This window comes from Gopherus flavomarginatus, chromosome 1 (assembly GCF_025201925.1).
Source record: "Gopherus flavomarginatus isolate rGopFla2 chromosome 1, rGopFla2.mat.asm, whole genome shotgun sequence".
Classification (NCBI taxonomy): Eukaryota; Metazoa; Chordata; order Testudines; family Testudinidae; genus Gopherus; species Gopherus flavomarginatus.
The window spans coordinates 114,576,133-114,591,418 of record NC_066617.1 but is presented as its reverse complement, the minus strand read 5'-3'; the positions used below and the strand labels follow the sequence as shown (position 1 = coordinate 114,591,418).

Here is a 15,286-nt window from a genome sequence, read left to right as displayed (position 1 = left end):
GACTGTTATTGAGCAAAACCCATCATCAGCATGGATGCGTGTCCCCTGGAATGGTGGTTGAAGCATGAAGGGACATAAGATCTTTAGCGCATCTGGCACGTAAATACCTTGAGACTCCAGTTACAGCAGTACCACGCGAATGCCTGTTCTGACTTTCGGATGACTTTGTAAACAAGAAGCGGACAGCACTATCTTCTGCAAATGTAAACAAATTTCTTTGTCTGAGCAGGACTTGCAGGCTCTAAAATTTTAGATGGTTTTATTTTTGAATGCAGGTTTTTTGTACATAATGCTACATTTGTAAGTTCAGCTTTCATGATAAAAAGATTGCACTACAGTACTTGTATTAGGTGAATTGAAAAACACTATTTAGTTTTTATACAGTGCAAATACTAGTAACCAAAAAAATAAAGTGAGCATTGTACACTTAGTATTGTGTTGTAACTGAAATCAATATATTTGAAAACATAGAAAACATCACAAAATATTCCAAATAAATGGTACTCTAGTATTGATTAACAGTGAAATTAATCATGCAATTAATTTTCTTAATGGCTCGACGGCCCTAGAAATTACTGATTATCACAATTCCAAATGTTATAGAGCAGTTAGAAATACCAAACTGACATATTTTAGCCAATTTATACTTGAGCATCTGCAAGGGAACTGGCAACTCCTAGAAGCACAAAAAAAAATCCACAGAAGAGATCTGAGCGGGCGCTTTTTTCCCCTGCTCCCAGACTATACCAGCTCTCTCAACTGCATTAATTCTGTTGGAAAGAGGTGTGGAAATCTGCATACATCCAGATTGCAAACCACCAGTTAAGACATTGGCTCACTCTTGTTCAGCTGTTGTGCAGTCAGCAGGAACAAATCAGGGCACTAAGCTTTCTGAGGTCATGATTAGGGTAACCTCATCAGAAAGTTCAGCTCTTTTTCACCTGCTAGTTAGGACAAAGAGCACAGAAGAGGGGACAGGAGTAGTTCAGGAAAACTATTTCTATGAGACATCCGACCTCCTGTATTACATACAAGAGTAGAAAACTATTTCATGGTATAGAACATGCTACTGCACAATACTTCATGAGCTTCAAAAGGAAAAGATGAAACAAGCAACCAAAGATGTACTCGATATCTTGAAGTGCTATGGTTAAAGATCAATATGGTTAAAAAGTCACTACTCTGATAGAAGATTTACAAGACATTCTTCAGGCACTTTCTGTTTATATATAGGACATAACTAAATGAAGTGAAGTGTTTTATCCCACCCAACACAGCATTCCACTTTATTATTATTAAACGAATGACTGCTTAGTAACATTCCTTAGACAAAGAATATTTAGATCTTAGTCATTCCTTGGTTTAAAAAATAAAATATTAAATTTGAATGTTCCTGCTTGGATTAAAATTGCACAACATCTGGTGTCACATCTTTAAAGCCTGAAAAAGTCTACATATCTGCAATTAATAGAGCAGACAATCCACCCAAAGTAGTATTATCTTGGGAAAAGGCTCATCACACAATTCATCCGTGCTGAGTAGTTGTCAGTCGTTATGATCTTTGTAGACCAACACTTAGTTGAATGATAATTGTGGTGACTGCAGCCGAAGATCACAAAATGAAAAGTGGTGTATTATGTATATTTAAAAATTTGTTCATAACAATTCTTATTTAATATAATGAAATAAGCCACATAAGAATGCACTATTAGAAATTTTAAGACTTTTTTTTTTCTTTTTTAAAAAGGTACAGAGATAGCATCTGTTTTCACTGAAAACCGCTTGGAAAAAAACATTCCTGATAATCTGTAAAAATGGTTGCTCTGTATTTCTTCCAAATATCCTTTCACTTTCCATCCATCAACCTCTCATTTTACTCAGTATTGTACTGTTTCTGAATGTTCTGCCCAGTTTCAGTACTCACTTGTGGGAGTTAATATTTATACAGATTAATAAAAAATGCTTCATATATGGGGACCAGCTATACTCATAATTTAGTTGTAATGCTAGCTTCTGAGATATTAAAATAAGGAAACTGATTTATACAAAACTCTGAAAACTAACATTTTACAACTTGTTTAATACCATCACCTCGTATGGAAGAAAAAAAAAAGTGATTAGTAGTTAGAGAAAATATATAGAGAAAAATGTACTAATCACATGATCAAATAATTGCTCAGCATGTCCTTTCTTGGAACCCACTCACAACTAAAAGCAAAAAAGATTTATCCAATTACATGCTACTTTCATTTGTCTTATTTTAGTGTGTGATGGAAAACAAAAGGCCCCAAACCATTAATCAAGCAAAGAGTTAATGTGTGTTCTCCATACACTACTGCAGCAGGCTCAATCTGTCTCCCACTTTTCAATGGAGAGATTCAAAGCTCATTCCCCAACCAAGTTATAAATACCTTAGTACATTTCATTGATATGAGTAGTAGTAGAGTAAATTAAATGCTTTGCTTCATGATTCTACTATAAACCCTTTACATCTATTGCCTTTCGTTGATAAGAACCCCAAAGATTTTATTGCTGGACAGCCCAAATTTTAGAGATATGTGATTGTAGGAATAGCATATAGAAATCAGACATGCAATTATATGCACAAGCGTGCAGTTAAGACACAAAGCTGGCCATTTTGTGCAAGAAAATATTAACATGCATGAATGTGTAGATAAGCATAAAATACTTACTTATTAAAATAATGGAAATTATATACATCACTAGCAGGTAAAATTATTTGCAGCAGCCGGTGTATATAAAATGACACCTCAGATTAAGGAAAAATTCTGCTATTGTCAACAACATAGAATGGCTGTCACTATGTTTTATAAAGCTTTGCAGATTAAATCCCTACTCCCTCCCCACATCTCTCCCTTTTACAGGATTCAAGTGAACAGGGAAAAAACTGGAGAGGAGATGAGGGGAGTAATTCTGGCTTGCCCACTGAAGGTTCACTGAAGCCCTGAAAATATCATGCAGATTATCTGGACGCAGGGCACATTTTATGGCTGAATTAAAACCTGTTAAATTAGATTAGCTAGCACTAGATACTTCACATCATAATTTCAGTCGTCCCCCCCCCTTTTTTATTTTTAAGGAGACAAGCAAGCTACTAGTTGATGGAAATTAAGCATACATATTCCAAGATGAATACATTTTTTCTTCAGTGAGAGTTTTAGGAGACGAGTCATATTGATTCTTGTTTTATTTTTAGAAGAATATTGTAATATGAGTTTTTAAAAGGTTATTTTTGTAGTCAAAAAGCATATATTCTTTGCAGATCCATCAAGTACATTCTGATTAAAGTTACCTTAACTTTTATACCATCACTCAGAGCAGGGTTATTTCAGATCCAAAAGATTTTTAAGCTTATTTTTTAGAAAGTAACTTCTGTATCAGGGAATGCTGCTTCAAAAATTCAAAGTCAAATACCCACTTTGAAATGCAAAAGTTTTTACATTAAATCCATGAGTAATAAGATTTAGTTTTACATTAAGAGGTGACCTAACAGATGTTTTTAGTATGCATAGTAAAGAGACATCTGTTTCCAACTAGGTCACTGATTTAGTATGCAACCTGAACATCACTATTGACAAGGCAGGAATGAAAAAGCTTGATGAATCCTTATTTCCAACTCTCTGCTGCAGGTGCCAAAGAGAACCTGATCTTGAGCAATGTTAGCAACACAGTCAAGTCCTTGTAAACAAGCTCTTGAATAATGGTACATTAAAAAGACATATCAGATAGGGTACAACATTTACTATTCTTTCAGCCTGTCAACAATTCTTGAGCTATCTTTTTTATATGGATCCTAGCAAGGACCTCAGTATCCTAGGCTAGTCAAAAAAGCCATTTATGAAAACATGGTTAATTTTGGGGTGTGAATGTCTGCAAGTCTGTTCCTTCCATTCCCTCCCCCCTCAGCCTTTATACAAACTACATTCCAGGTGGTTACTACTAGACAGTCTTCTTTTAATATGTCCGTCACATGTTCTTCTATGAGATTTTTCACACACCACTACATTACTGTGCTAGTGCAGCAGAAATAAACTGGACTATGAAGATACTAGCCTTACTCATTTTCAGTGCCAAGTGAAGTAGGAAGACTGAAGAAGAAACGCAGCAGGTTACAAGTACATTAAGTTCTCTTTTTTGTAGTGTGAATGATTCCAGGTTACTTTCAGCTTCTCCTTTTTTAGGAGTTATTTGTGTAGGAGGCATTTATTTTCATAGGCAAATGCAAGTGAATGGTTAAGCCTGTTTCAGAGAATAACATGGTCAAACATAGTAAGAGTTAATCTACAGTATGTATAACTGAAAATAAGGAACTCACTGTTATGGTTAGAATAAATCAATACAGTACAACAAATAGTGACATCACTAGTGATAAGTTAGCTGGGTAACCAACAAGCCAGTCTCCTTATTGGAGACTATTGTAGCTGGATTCTCTACTAATAAAGAACATTGACAAATATGAGCAAAGGATGCCTTAATTCCTTTGGTATCAAGTTTTCCTAGGGGACCATATTTTTAATATGTAATTCAGAAAGTTATAAGCAGTGCACTGACTTTCTATTATATACTAATTCTATGATTGTGTATTTTGCAACAAAAAAAGTCTTGTCTCATTTTTCCACTTTAAACTGGCTATTGGTCTTATTATCAAAGAAAACATATTATAGGCAGATTTTGGGGTCAGAGGATACTGAGATTGTTAACTCTTGTTATGAGCTGCCACATGATGCCAGGAATACATTGACATAGGACACTCCCAGTAACTCAGGAATTAGTTACTGGCTACTGGCCAGTAAGAAAAACAGGTCATTTTTGAGAATGGAGTTTGTGGGAAGTTATGGGGATTAGGCTCAAATTAATTTCATTCTATTTGATGGTCTCTTTACATTTGATAGAATCATTAATGCCCAAGTATTTAGATTCACTGGGTCTGGGCATCTGCTTATTGTACCCATAATATATATTTTTTGGTGAGGTGGGGGGGAAGAGATTTGGCTATTAAAAAAGATACAGAACAAGGTGCTACTGCCATCATCTACCCTCAAGTTTGAAGCTGTTTCGGGGGAACATAAATACATTATCCCATTTATGTCCTATTTGTAGCACTGTCACAAGAAGATGAAAGTGAAGAGGATCACCATATTCCCTTTAACTAGATGGGTGACAGGTCCCATAAGTAGACCAAGATAAAAAAAAAAAGCAATTCTCATCTACACTGACAAAAATCTAAAACAGATATTTTAAACACACCAGGAACACCATTTTCCATATATACATTTCCCCATGTTTTCTTGTACATAGTGTTTTGTTATGGAAACTCCAGCTTGTCTTTATCAGCTATTATAATAGTAAGTCTACTCTCTCCATCCATTATACACCACATGGTGTGTACGACTCAGGAAAACCTGTTTCAACGACCCATTACCCCTCTTACAGAGCTTCTCTCCTAGCATTTAATTTGAGAAAGCATCCCCTTCTGTTTGAGTGATGGATGTTAAAACTCCATCACTTCCAAGAGCTCTGACTGAGTTCCATGTCCCCAAACAATTCCATCACAACCCCATACTCTTGAGATGCAAGAAAAAGTTCATTGACCTGTATGGCGTCAGTAACCAGCCTCTCTGTCCTTTCCAGAGTCACATCCTGATGGTTTACCTTGACAATCCTATGTTAACAAATTTACAAAGGCCCCAGACTCTGCACCTTAATTCCAACCTTTTTTAAATAAAGCCTTTGGGCTGTTCGTTCATTTACAATTCTAACAAGAAGAAAAACAAAATAAGTCAGGAACAGGAACTGCAACCATGAGAAGATCCCTTTCTATGGTCTTGTCTACACAAGGAAGTTAATCAGCATTACTGCTATAACACTATACTTCAACGAAGTAAACTGAGAGAAGATCACTATTATTCTGAATCTGACAGTCCACATGGGGAATACCAATATAACGATTGTGAAATTATGTTATAGTAGGGCCAGTAAGTTTCCCAGTTTAGAAAAAGCCTATGTGAGAACTTTAATGACTCCCTACTCAATTTGACAACCCACAGAGTAAAAGAAAAATTTTCCAGTTATCGAACATTATTCCTACAAGACGTCGAGTCAGTTTTCTTACTAAAATATCTCACCTTACAATTAGGGCTGTCGATTAATCCAAGTTAACTCACGCAATTAACTCAAAAAAATTAATCATGATTAAATCACATGGTTAAACAATACAATATCATTGACATTAAATATTTGATGTTTTTCTACATTTTCCAATATATTGATTTCTATTACAAACACAGCCTACAAAATGTACAGTGCTCACTTGATATTATTTATTACAAATATTTGCGTTGTAAAAATGATAAACAGAAGAAACAGCATTTTTCAATTCATCTCAGACAAGTACTGTAGCGCAATCTTTGTCTTGAAAGTGCAACTGATAAATGTATGTATTTTGTTACATTGTTTTGTGTTTTAGTGCAGTTATGTAAAATTTTAGCCTGCAAGTCCACTCAGTCCTACTTCAGCCAATCACTAAAACAAACAAGTTTGTTTACATTTGTGGGAGATACTGCTGCCTGCTTCTTATTTATAATATCACCTGAAAGTGAGAACAGGCATTTGCATGGCACTTTTGTAGCTGGCATTCCAAGGTAGTTACATGCCAGATTTACTATTAGTATGATCCTTCATGCTTTGGCCACCATTCCAGAGGACATGCTTCCATACTGATGTTCGTTAAAAAAATAATGTGTTAATTAAACTTGTGATTGAACTGCTTGGGGGAGAACTGTATGTCTCTTGTCCTGTTTTACCCGCATTCTGCATATATTTCATGTTAGCAGTTTGGATGATGACCCAGCACGTTGTTCATTTTAAAAACACTTTCACAGCATATTTGACAAATCGGAAAGAACGTACCAATGTGAGATTTCTAAAAATAGCTACAGCACTCAACTCAAGGTTTAAGAATCTGACGTGTCATCCAAAATCTGAGAGGGATGAGGTGTGGAGCATGCTGTCACAAGTCTCAGAAGAGCAACACTACGATGCAGAAACGACAGAACCCAAAACCACCAAAAAAGAAAATGAACTCTCTGTCGGTGCCATCTGACTCAGATAATGAAAATAAACATGCGTCGGTCTGACCTGCTTTGGACAGTTATCTAGCAAAACTCGTCATCAGCATGGATTCATGTCCCCTGGAAAGGTGGTTGAAGCATTAAGGGGCATATGAATCTTTAGCACATCTGGTACGTAAATATCTTGCAACGCTGGCTGCAACAGTACCATGCCAACTCCAGTTCTCACTTTCAGGTGATATTGTAAATGCTGTATTATCTCCTGCAAATTATAACCTACTTGTTTATATGAGTGATTGGCTGAAGTAGGACTCAGTGGACTTGTAGGCTCTAAAGTTGACAATTTTTTTTAAATGCAGTTTACATACACACACACGTAAGATGCACTTTCACAATAGATTGCACTACAGTACTTGTATGAGGTCATCTCTTGTGTTTTTACATTGCAAATATTTGTAATCAAAAATATAAAGTGAGCACTGTACACTTCTTGTATTCCGTGTTGGAACTAAAATTAATATATTGGAAAAAATAGAAAACCTCCAAAATATTTAAATGGAATATCATTTACAGTATGATTAATTTCAATTACTTTTTTAATTGCATGACTAATTGTGATTATTATTTTAATTGCTTGACAGGCCTACTTACAATCTACTCTTTTGCTTACAATGGAACCTCTCTGAAGTTTTATTATGATACTAGAAAGACAAGGTGAATAGGGTAATCTCTTATTGGACCAACTTCTGTTAGTGAGCCACACAAGCTTTAGAGCTACCTAAAGCTCTTCATGTCTGGGAAAGGTACTCAGTGTCATAGCTAAATACAAGATTTAAGAGATAGACACATGCTAAAACTCTCTCTTCAATCTTGTATTTAGCTGTGACACACTGAGGGCTTGGCTACACTGGAGAGTTGCAGCGCTGGTGGTGGGTTTACAGCGCTGCAACTTAGTAACTGTCCACACCTGCAAGGCACATCCAGCGCTGCAACTCCCTGGCTGCAGCGCTGGCTGTACACCTGGTCTGCCTGGGGTGTAACGATTGCAGCGCTGGTGATGCAGCGCTGCTCATCAAGTGTGGCCACCAAAAGCGCTGTTATTGGCCTCCAGGGTATTAGGAGGTATCCCAGAATTCCTGTCCACAACAAACCGGAAGAATGGCTGAACTCTGAGCTCCCCGGAGCTACTGATCTAAAAAACAAACAGCTGCTCTTTGCTCCAGCGAGCGAGCAGAGGCAGGGGAATTGCTTTGGAATGTTCACAGCTGTTTGCTTGAGGAGAGAGGGGAGTCCGTGTTGAGCAGCTGCTTATGTGTTCCTAAGGCTATTTAGGAGTGCATAATTTGCATTTAGTGAATAACAGAGGGGTGGGGGAAGGGGTAAAAACTTTTACAATGATTAAAGGTAGGTGTTGTGTATCTTCCAGTCCTTAGAACTTGCAAGGCAGGGAGCTGAGAACAGTGTCAGCTCCAAAAATCCACTCTCTCTGTCTCCCTCACGCTCCTTGTCACACTCCACCCCACCTCCCTCTTTTGAAAAGCACGTTGCAGCCACTTGAATGCTGGAATAGCTGCCCACAATGCACCACTCCCAACAGCGCTGCAAATGCTGCAAAATGAGGCCACTGCAGCGCTGGTAGCTGTCAGTGTGGCCACACTGCAGCGCTTTCCCTACACAGCTGTACGAAGACAGCTGTAACTCCCAGTGCTGTACAACTGTAAGTGTAGCCATACCTTGAGTACCTTTCCCAGACCTGAAGAGGAGCTTTTGGTAGCTCTAAAGCTTGTCTGGCTCACCAACAGAAGCTGGTCCAATAAAAGATATTACCCCATCCACCTTGTCTCTAGTATCCTGGGACTGACATGGTTACAACAACATTACATAGTACCATAATTAAATGCAATAAGGTATAAAAAATTAAGTTGAAGTACAACATTTTTGATAAACACTATCTTCAAAGTACAGTTAGTATTCAAAGTTAAAAATTCCCCACACTTATTTAATTCATGTCCATAAATTTCACAAATTGAACTGTTGGCTTGCCTTTTACACCCTGGGCCAAGTCCCAGTATTTACTAGGATGGATTCATTTTATAGCCATGTAAATCTGAAGCTGACAGTTTAATAGCCGCTTTAGTTTCTATCTGAAAGTAGAAGGCTTAAAGAAAAATAAACTTGAATTTACTGTGTGTTTCCATCTCAGGACACAGGAGAAAAGTTGTCACACATGCTATTTAGTATAGAGTTCAATAGGACACAAAAACAAATACTGAACTTTCATGCTCTTCAGGATACAGGTCACATCAAACATATTGCTCTTCTTCCGATGCCAACTAGCTATTAAGCTCCAGCACAAGCTTGAATTCTCTCTTTTTTCTCACACACCATAAGACATTTTCTTCCAGCCTCTAAACCAGTTTTATAGTAGCGCCAAGTAGCTTCTTGGCTTGAAATCACGTATCACTACATTACAACACATTAAAGGCCAGGTAACCAGACATACATTTTCAGTAAATTAAACTGCCAGTGAATTACCCTTAAGATAAAAATATTAACTGGATATTATGGCATTGGATCCATTTCCTATTTTATAAATAAGCACTCAAACTGAACATTACATTAAAGAGAGCACAGAGGAACTAAGCAAAATAAGACAGTGTTGCATTGTGATGGCAAATTTAATTTACAAGGACAGCTGTTTATAAAACACTCATTGTTTACAAAATAAGTCACTAGGTTGTCTCCATAAAATTAAGCACAATTCACACACATGGCCAATTTATGTTTAAATGTAGGTCATATGTATTACAAAGGCTATCCCTAGTGAAAGGGAACACATAGGTCATGTAATTCCAGCTGATGTTGGAATGCTGACTCATTTGGCAACTTGTCAGTAAGTCCCATGACTTAGTGAAGTTGTCTGTGCTTCACTGCTGATCCCAAAATGAGCGTGTGGGGGGGTGGAATCTAACTTCCATTCAAAATTTATTAGGGAAAAAAATATGGTACTACTTACATAGCAGGAGAGCTAACCTCTTCCAATTTCTGACATATTTTGCGTTCCCAACTGTAACTCAATTCTAATAAGACCACAGTTCAGCAAGGCACTTACAGATGTGGTTAACAGCATGTGAATAGTGACTACAACAGAATTTACATGCTTAAAGTTAAGCATGTGCTTAATTACTTTGCTGGATTGGGAAATAGAGTTTTCCTGTCACTGGACTAACTGTCCTTCTCCTGGAAGCCTACAATTCACTGCAGTCTGACAGAGATGGGAACCCTATCGAAGCTACATAAATGCCATTATGCCAGTATTTAGTTTTTTCATTATTTTTTAAAAACATACAGAGACGATGACATTCTATACAGATACATATGAATATATTTCTCTTTAACAGCTTCAAAGGTCTAATTTATACTACAGCCCCAGGCCAGTCCACACATTTTATGTTGTATGAACAAGAAAGTTGCTGTCCAGGCCCCCTCTATCTCCATCATATAAATAGTCAACAAGCCACTTCCTTGGTTATGATTTAATGGCAAGTGAAGAAAGCTGTTACTGTTGCCCAGACCTGTAATCAGACTAATGTCCATGCTGCTGGTTTTGCAATATTTTTCCAGTACCATAAATCTAATTAAAAATGTCAAGAGTAAATTACATAAGGATAATACATCTTATTGCATTAAAATAATTACTGTGCTCTCATTACACCTTTATAGTAAGATGCAAAGGGTCCAATAAGAACCTTGATCAGTTTACATAATATTTTTCTGTACTGCTGCAGCACTCGGAGATCCCAACTGAGGATCTGGGACACACTGTGCTAGGTGCTATGCACAGATGTAGTAGAAAATCACTGCACCAAAGAGCTTACAGTCAAAGAATACGACAGGAGAAAACAGGTAGATGCAACAAATAAGCAGAGGAAGGTCAAGGTAACAGTGAGACAAACAAGCACAATAAGCAACACATCTATTGCTTAGCCATACAATTTTGTTTAATATGGTATACCAGGAGAGGGAAGGAGGGAAAGTTTAGGATGTTTTTACAGTGTTACTGTAAAACATATTGAGTTAAAGTATATTACTTTTATATGATTGTTACTAAGTTGAACAGCAAAATGTGTAATGTACATACTCAAGCCATATTGTTGGAATTGGACTACGTTAAAACTTGAGTTATTCTAATGCCTGTTTTATCAACAGAGTTAAAGACAATTTTTTAAAAAAATGTTTTCATGTCATTTATTTTTTCAACAAATATTTTAATACATCCCCTATGAGTTCTTCAGGTTCACACACACACACACCCACCCACCCACCCCTTGTCCTAGATCTGACAATGCCAATTCTTCCTACTGAAAAAAAAGTCTGACTACTGTAGTGGTGTTAATTTAGTGTCTTCAGCTCACCAGTTCTAATATGTGAAATGAAACCTCAAAAAAAGTACAGTATGCTTATGTTCACCCACAGTCCTCATTTTGTCTTACAATTTCTGCTTAAGCTGTTTCACATAGTAAATCAGCTAATTCATACAAGAGGTGGCGATAAACTCTTAAGATAGTGTTGGCTATCAAGTTATTTTCAGAAACAGGAATAAGAAACAAGTGTTAAAACCTTTAAAAGGTTATATTATGCAAATCAGATTTAGTACACTGTTCACCTTCAGTGGTGAGATGCCACATAAACCAGGAGTTTGCTACTGAAACTAGCAGAATTTAGATAAACAAATGAAAGCAATGCTACACAATAACTGCACACCTTTTTAAACATTTAAACTATCATTTTAAGACAAGAAATTCTAAACTAACCGTCCCAGCATTACCTTATCTATGTGCCTAGTGGACAGCACACAAGGTCTTTCCTTTCATTATGTGATTACTCAATTTACATTAATACAAAGGGACAGATGCAATTATTTTGAACCTTAGATTAATCTATTTTAGACAAGAGAATGAAACTCAAATTGTGTCAGTCTTACTAAAAAGTTCAGAAAATAAAGATTTCTATTATTGTCCACTATGTCAAGATCCATCATATAATGACAATCCTTACTGCAGTGATGCATACCACAAGCAGATTTAAGCTTCCCACACCTACCTTACTCCCCGATTCTGCAAATGTTTACATACATGGGTAACTTTACTCAAGTATGTAGTCCCATTGACAGCAATGGGGACTATTCATGTGAGTAGTCAAGTTATACATGTGCATAACAGTTTGCAGAATTAGGGCTCTGGTATGGAATTTCTTGACTTTGTGCAATTAAACCTTAGACAAAGCTGTGGTTGGTTTAATGTTTTGGTATTTTTAAGTAAAAATTCAATTTTTAATAACTTTCTAATTATTTGTTCCCTAAACTTCACCTGCCTTTCTTTTAACGTATAATCCTGAAATACAGTTGAATGGATTTTCTATTAACTTCCCAAAATATTCAACTCAATGCTAAGAACAAGTATGAGTAACCTCATCTCCAAAAGTTATTTCAGAAAGTTAAAATTTGGGTCTCTAGAAATCTGCAGTAAATTTTGTCACTTTTACATTGAGATAGTCCCTCCTGGATTCTATGAAAATTTTGGAGAAAATCCTGCCAGAATAGTTAAAGAAAGTATTCTTTATTTCACCCATTCTTTCACAACCCCTCTCCCTCCAATATTTTATTACACTATTCAAAATTCCCAATCCCCCTAGATTCATTTTATTCCAGACTTAAACTGGGGAGGGGGTTTTCACATTTGATAGAACATTCAGTTATTTTTATATTTGCAACATTCTCCTTTTGCAATGTCCATCTAAGGGAGTCCCACCACACTGGGTGAAGCACAGCCACTGTACGTTTATAATGTACTGACCAGCAGCGAATAAATGCAGAGTTTTGGGTTTTCATCAGTAAGACTCATGAATAAACACCCTATTTTTAATATTTCTGCACTGGCCTTCAAATTGAGTTGGAAACAGCATTTAAAGTGCTTTCACATAAACCGGTTTCTAACCAAATTCTACCACCTCCACACTGGCTGGACCAGTTACATTTTTTAAAAAAAGATACTTTTAATCACTTTCTCATCCCCCCCACTCCCCTCTCAAAAAAGGGGAGGGAGAGGGGGAGAAGAGGGTAAAACATTTTGATTCAGGAGGACTGATGTTAACAGTACCCTCAAACACTTTTCCTTTTCTGTTTGAGGCTGAATGCGTTGGAGGACTTAAAATACAATTGAAGCCCAAGATTCTTGGTTCACCACCTTGGAGAAGGCCTCTTGGATGTCCCTGTATCCCTCTACCTCAGGGGTTCTCAATCTGGGGGTCAGGACCCCTCAGGGGGTCACCAGGTTATTAAATGGGGGGGTAGAAAGCTGTCAACCTCCATGCCAAATCCTGCTTATCTCCAGCATTTATAATGGTGTTAAATACTTTTTTTTTTTAAAAAAAAGTGTCTTTAATTTATAGATGTCACACTCAGAGGCTTGCTGTGTGAAACGGGTTGCCAGTAAAAAAAGTCAGAGACCTACTTCTACATCAGTTACCCCTCCCAACGGTTACCTCTCTTACCCTCTTCTCAGACCTGCGATGAAATACTAGTGTGCTTCACACCCTCCAAAACAATTGACTTCGATTTTCTACTAATGGCGGAAAACCCAAACCTTCAAGAGGGAGAACCACGGCAGGGCCAGAAACAGCCTGTTTCACAGTGCCAGAAGGTACAAAGGTAGCTTTCCTGCTCTTTGAGCCCAAGTTACCGCTAAATGCACACGTTTCTGAATGATTACATCTTCACAGCAACCTCTGAATTCTGAGGCAAATGCAGCTAAACTTAAAGGATAAAGTCCAAGTGGTAATAAGATTACAGCAGTACATCTAAATGTGATCTGCTTACTCCCACTGACATAACCAGTCCTAGCCACTGCAGCTGGTTTCTACAAAGCACCGCCACTGAAAGTGGGGCGGTGGGCAGAGGGAAGCCGGAAGCCTTTTCAGAGAAGGGTGAATGCAATCGTGCTTTGCATCCAGTTGGTTTCTTCTGCTGCAATTAGTGGCTGGAACTCAGGTTTCTTGGGTGGGTGGGAAGAGTTCGAGCAATACATGGAAAAATTACCAAATAAGATTTCAGAAGCAGCCTCCCTCCAGGCAAATCCCTTGGGAGCGCTGCTGTCGCCGGGATATTATTAATAGTCGCTATTAACCTGTTAGCGCTCAAACGCACCCGCCCAGGCACCCCCCGCCTGCTAACACTACGGAGAATACATCGCAATGACAGCGAGGGCAAACAAACGCTACCGCCGTCCTGGGGTGCAGAGAAAGGGGCTCCAGGGCGCAGCCAGGGAGGACGCGGCAGAAGATCGCAGCAGGGATGAAGGGGCAATGAAATGCAGCCTGGGAACCACCCGGCGTCCCCTGCCCGCTGCAGCGCAGCGCCCCCCCACCGCTTACCGGCCAGTTCGTCGGGCTCCAGCCCGCTGTCCGCGTCGGTCCCGCACACCACGAAGTAGTGAGCGAAGCGGCAGGGGGCCGAGCCGGGCCCGGGGGCAGCGCTCCCGCTCATCCCTGCTGCTGCTGCAGCGGCCGCAGCCGCTGCTGCTCTGCGCTAGAACCGGCGCGCGGGGGCCGGGCCGGGCTCTCGCGCTCCTGCCGCTGGTCACAGCAGCGGCGTCTCCATCCCCAGCTGCAGGGGCTCGCGCCGCTCCCGGGCTCTCTCGGGCAGAACCCCGCCGGGCACTAGAGCGCAGCGAACGACTCGCGCCGCCAGCAGCTACTGTTCAGGCGGCTGCAATGCCCCCAGCCGCTGTCAGCTGAGCGGGGGCGGGGGCAAGCCCTGGGCTGAGCGTCTCCCTGCTGCAGCAGCCAATCACAGCGAGGGGAAGGGGCGGGCACAGCGGGACATTTAAATCACTGCACCGGAGTGGGGGGCGGGTACCGCCCGGGCCCACTTGGCCCTCCCCCTCCTCCAAGCCCGAGGCTGCTGTATTGCGGCGCCGGCGCGCTGCTCTCTGCGCAGGTCACGATTAACAACGTGGCCCCGAGGGGCTGCGGTCTCCCCCAGCAGGACTCCAAAGCAGAGCCTGGAGAGGTAAAGGCGGAGCGTGGTTTGTTTAGACTCACGGCCCAGTTTGCTGCCTAATTCTGGAGCTCGCCTCTGGCTGCTCGGTTGTGCTCCGTAGTCTCAGCTTTCGTTTTAGAAAAAGTCTATGGCAGGA

The 15,286-nt window shown here is 39.4% G+C and overlaps 1 protein-coding gene across 2 annotated transcripts in view; it reads right to left on the bottom strand.

Moving 5' to 3' along the window:
- Positions 1–14,634, bottom strand: part of DENND5B (DENN domain containing 5B) — a 190,127-nt gene extending 175,493 nt beyond the window's left edge. For both annotated transcript variants that reach the window (XM_050917965.1, XM_050917971.1), the window contains exon 1: positions 14,523–14,634. In XM_050917965.1, coding sequence (XP_050773922.1) covers positions 14,523–14,634 — 112 coding nt within the window. The remainder of the gene's footprint in view (positions 1–14,522) is intronic.
- Between the last annotated feature and the right edge of the window lie 652 nt (positions 14,635–15,286).